Below are 5,635 nucleotides of genomic sequence, written 5' to 3'. Positions count from 1 at the left end.
CATTTGGCAGAGAACCCTATTGATGAAGAATATGAACCACTTAAAAGCTATTTTCAAGATGAAGAGATATCTTGTATCGATGAAGTTAATCACGATAACGATCAAGGTTGGAAGTTATTCTTTGATGGTGCCTCTAACAGGAAAGGAGTTAGAATAGGAGCAGTTCTTATGTCTGAATCAAGGGAATATTACCCTATATCAGCCAAACATAGATTCTATTGTACTAATAATATGTCTGAGTACGAAGCGTGCATTTAGGGTCTAAGGTTAGCAGTTGACATGGGCATCCAAGAATTGTTAGTGTTAGGAGACTCAAACTTACTAATTCATCAAATTCAAGGAGAATGGGAAACCGATACCCAAAGCTCATATTATATCAACATTGTTTACAAGGTCTTTGTCAATGATTCGTGTCGATAAAGTTTAGACACATTCCCACAATGCACAATGAGATTGTAGATGCATAGGCCACTTTATCTTCGATGCTCCGACAGCCTGATGACGCCCATATCGACCCTTTATACATACAAATTCATAATCAACATGCTTATTGCAACATGATTGAGGAGGAACTTGATGGTAAGCCATGGTTTCATGATATCAAAACATATCTTCAGTCTGGAGAATGTCCGTCGGATGTAACCAATAATCAAAAAAGAACTATTCGACGTCTAGCAAGGGGTTTTTTCTTATGCGGAGGCATACTGTACAAGAAGACACCCGATTTAGGTCTTCTAAGGTGTGTAAATTCTCAAGAGACTTCCACAATCATGATTGAAGTACACTCAGGAGTTTGTGGATCTTATATGAATGGATATGTTCTAGCCAAGAAAATACTTCGAGCAGGATATTATTGGCTCACCATGGCGTGGGATTCCATACGATTTGTTTGTAAATGTCATGAATGTCAAATACATGGTGATTTAATACATTCTCTCCCTTCTGAGTTGTATGCAATATCGGCTCCATGGCCTTTCGTGGCATGGGGAATTGATGTGATTGGACCGATAGAACCAAAAGCATCTAATGGTCACTGGTTCATCTTGGTGGCCATTGTTTATTTTAGAAAGTGGGTGGAAGCAGTAACTTTCAAATCAGTGACCAAGAAGGTCGTGGTAGATTTCATCCATTTCAACATCATCTGTCGGTTTGGTATTCCAAAGGTGATTATAACTGACAACGACGCAAATCTCAACAGCCACTTAATGCATGAGGTATGCTACCGATTTAAGATTGAGCATCAAAATTCGACTCCGTATCGCCCAAAGGCAAACGGGGCTGTAAAAGCTGCTAACAAAAATATAAAAAAGATACTTCGTAAAATGGTGCAAAGTTCTCGACAATGGCATGAAAAGTTGCCTTTTGCTTTGTTGGGTTATCTTACTACAGTCCGTACGTCAGTGGGCGCTACCCCATATTCACTGGTATACGGGACTGAGGCCGTTATACCTGCAGAAATTGAGATCCCATCTTTACGAATCATTGTGGAAGATGAAATTGATGATGATGAATGGATCAAAACTGGGTTAGAGCAATTAAGTTTGATTGATGAGAAGCATCTGACATCAGTATGTTATGGGCAATTATATCATAAAAGAATGGCACGGGCATACAACAAAAAGGTGCGTCCCTGACATTTTGAAGAGGGTCAATTAGTGTTGAGACACATTTTGCCACAACATGCTGAAACCAAAGGCAAATTTTCTCCAAATTGGAGAGGACCATTCGTTGTTAAAAGGGTATTACCCAATGGTGCTCTTTACTTAGCAGATATAGAAGGCAAAGTGACACAAACGGTCGTCAATGCTGATGCTGTGAAAAGATATTACATATTATTGAGTTTCGACATTAGAAACCCTTATGTTTGGGCTTGACGTTTCAAGGGTTGATTCAACGAGATATCTTGGTTATGCTATTTCCTTGACTTAAAAAAAATATAAATTTCCAGAACTACGTTTGACCTGATTCTTGTTTCGGCAAGATACGTAGGAAGCCCTAATATTGGGTTTGGTTCAACCAAATACAAATCCAAAAATTCATATTGTAGTATACTTGGGCAAAAGTCGTTTGTTTATTCATTCGGTCTCTTATCTCAAAGCTCAAAATCAATCCCATCATCTAAAGTAAAAAAAAAAAAGTCTTTGCATCAACCCTTGATATGTCGAGAATAAGTTTGTTAAGGGTAGGTAAAAATCTTGAATAGGCACCATAAGACAAATGTGAGTAAAAAGAAATAAAAATGAGAGAGTCTTATTGGTGAAAACCCTAAGTGGGCTGTGTAAGGCGCAAAGGAGTTGAATATAAGAGAATCTTATTGGTTAAAATTCTGACATGCAGCATAAGGCATACGTGAGCTGTAGCAATTAACATGATTGAGTTTTAGCGGCAAAGACCTTCGTGAATATCACAAAGTCTATAAGGGTTCAGATTATTTAGGGCTTCATTAAGTGTTGGGATTCCATATCAAGATTGAATAATCAATAATGGTTGATGAATAGATTGGATAGCCAAGTCTAGAAATCAATTCAAATTGCATGGCATGATCAGTAGACTCGGCTCCCACACTCAAGTAAGTTTTTCTTTCTTCTTCTTACAAAAAAAAGTCTTCATCGAATCTTTTCTTTTATTCCCTTATAGTTCGTAATTTTCTTATACTTTTTTTCGTCACTTTTTATTTTAGTATGGATTTGGGTCGAGTCTTTGTCAAATAACTAGGAAGGAATTTCAAAACTCACTACCAAGTCTCTAAATGGTACTAGGAGAAGCATCAGGCTACTGAGTTATAATCTGTCTTCAAGTGTTGAATTCGAAAATTATCTGATTCTATGAAGGCTAAACAATGAGTGTTATGAGATAAAGCCATTGGATTTAGGTCCCAAAATAAGAAAATTTGGATGAAAGTACTATCAATCAATAAGAAATATTGACCGTTGAAAACAACTAAAGCGTCATAAGTGTTTGAGCCGCCCTTGTCGAAAGATGGAACCACAAACCAACCACAACCCTATCAAACTCACAAATTTTCTTTGTTGAAGCAGGGACACAAGTTGTTTCAAGATTGAGGATTCGAGCAGCCTAAATGTTCAACCTAGTCTGCAACGAGCGAAATTGAAACCCTACAACAATGACTTGTGGAATATTATGTGAAAGTTGGCTAATATATATCAAAATAGCAATTACTTAAATGTTGGAATATTTATTTTATAATTATTATTATTATTATTATTATTATTATTATTATTATTTCTCGTTGAAGAAACTTCCAAATAATGAAGATAGCATTCACAATGTTTCATTTGTATTATTAGTTTGTTGAAAATTTTATTGGCAGAACCCTCTTGGATAATGGGATTGCAGGACCCTCCTGGATAATGGGACTAACATGACCCTCCTGGATAATGGGGTTAGCAGGACCCTCCTGGATAATGCAATTAGCAGGACCCTCCTGGATAATGGAATTAGCAGGACCCTTCTGGATAATGGGATTAGCAGGACCCTCCTAGATAATGGGACTAACAGGACCCTCCTGGATAATGGGATTAGCAGGACCCTCCTAGATAATGGGATTAGTAGAACCCTCCTTTATAATGGGATTAGCAGGACCCTCTTTGATAATGGGAATAGCAGGACCCTCCTTGATAATGGTACTAGCATGACCCTCCCGGATAATGGGATTAGAAGGACCCTCCTAGATAATGGGATTAGCAGGACCCTCCTGGATAATGGAATTAGCAGGACCCTCATTGATAATGAGATTAGCAGGACCCTCCTAGATAATGGGACTAACAGGACCCTCCTGGATAATGGGATTAGCAGGACCCTCCTAGATAATGGGATTAGTAGAACCCTCTTGGATAATGGTATTAGCAGGACCCTCCTAGATAATGGGAATAGCAGGACCCTCCTGGATAATGGTACTAGCAGGAACCTCCTTGATAATGGGACTAGCAGGATCCTCCATTATAATGGGATTAGCAGGACCCTCCTGGATAATGGGAATAGCAGGACCCTCCTGGATAATGGGATTAGCAGTACCCTCCTGGATAATGGGATTAGCAGGACCCTCCTAGATAATGGGGCTAGCAGGACCCTCCTGGATAATGGTACTAGCAGGACAATCCTGGATAATGTTTTTTTTGTTTGTGGTGGTTCTTAGGTTTTCTCAAGCGAGACCGTGATATGAAATTCAAGAACAAAGTTTCAAATTTTTTAGAATAATCAATTTCATGATGGTTAGAATTAGCTTCTTCAGTGCATGGAGCAGCCTGATTTCCACACATCTTTTACTAGTCAACTATTGATGAAGAAACACACATTTATTCAAGAGCATTTTTCATGTTATCATTTTGAAGGATGTCAAAAGTTCTGTCTAAGTGGTAAATTAAGCCTCCATTCCAATTTTATGTTATGATATTCACTCAAAAATCAAGGTGATATCTTAAAGTCAAAATTCAAGTGATGATTCAAGAAAACCAGCATGGATAGAAGTTTTTACATTAGTTATTCTTTTGACTAATAGTTTTCAATTTTTATGTAAGGATAAGAGACGCGATCTGGAGCCTCGATGGAACCTCACTTAACTTCCAACTCATCACTTTATCTCCTTGAACTACAAGTGGCCTGATTTCCTTATCACCCAAGATATGTAGGATGTCCAAACAAGGACTCGGTCGCATAAATTTTGGTCTTTCAAATAAGAGTTCGGTCAAAACTTTTCACTTTGTCTACTTCTTTGTCTGAAAACTCATCGTGTTTCCAGTCAAAGAGGGGCAAACTGTAGACACGTAATTTTTGACCGAATTTAAGGTTAACACCAATATTTAGAGTATAAATAATTTTATCAATCTAAATTAAATATATTTTCACTTTTTATTATTTTCATTAAGTTTATTTAAAAGATATAAAAATAAACATCATAAATATAATTTTTATTAAATAAGTTTATTTTGATTGTTAAAAAAAAGGGATATATATATATATATATATATATACATATATATATATATGTATATATATATATATATATTACACATATTATTTAAATAAAACTAATATTTCTTAATTATGTCTTTTTTGTTTTAATTACCCATTTAGCATTATTTATTTATTTACTCAAAACAATTAATAATTATATAATAATCATTTTATATATATATATATATATATATATATATATATATATATATATATATATATATTTAATATTTTAAAAAAATGTAAAAATAAAACAACAGAAAGAAAACCCACGATCCCATGACCCACTCCCCACTCCTCATTCCTCCCATGTACACATTGCACACCTGCACTATTAAAAACATTAGAAAGGTAAAAAAAAAGAAGGAAAAACGAAAAAAAACAAAGAAAAGAGGAAGAACGAGATGGAGAGAAAAAAAGAAAGAAAAAAGGTGAAAATAAAAAATACAAACAAAAAGAAAAGGACTCTTCCACAAACAAAAATCAGTAAATATATTTACATATTCTGCTTTGACTCAAAAAAAAAGTTGAAGTTGAGGTCTACTTTCGCGGTTCCTTAATCGAATTGTTTTCTTTTGGTGGAATTTTAGCAAGAGTTACCATTTAATTTTTTTAATAATTTTATATCATGTTATACAAACATTGATTGTAATATATTGAA

General features: G+C 35.4%; 1 protein-coding gene across 1 annotated transcript; it reads left to right on the top strand.

Moving 5' to 3' along the window:
• Positions 1 to 3,398: 3,398 nt before the first annotated feature.
• On the top strand, positions 3,399 to 4,156 carry LOC138340847 (uncharacterized). The gene is made up of 2 exons (XM_069293037.1): positions 3,399 to 3,403; positions 3,493 to 4,156. Exons 1-2 carry the CDS (start codon positions 3,399 to 3,401, stop codon positions 4,154 to 4,156), a joined length of 669 nt encoding a protein of 222 aa, XP_069149138.1.
• The last annotated feature ends 1,479 nt before the right edge of the window (positions 4,157 to 5,635 follow it).

The sequence above is a fragment of the Solanum lycopersicum genome, chromosome 1 (assembly GCF_036512215.1).
Source record: "Solanum lycopersicum chromosome 1, SLM_r2.1".
In the NCBI taxonomy this organism is placed as follows: domain Eukaryota; kingdom Viridiplantae; phylum Streptophyta; class Magnoliopsida; order Solanales; family Solanaceae; genus Solanum; species Solanum lycopersicum.
This window is presented reverse-complemented; position numbering and strand designations above follow the sequence as displayed.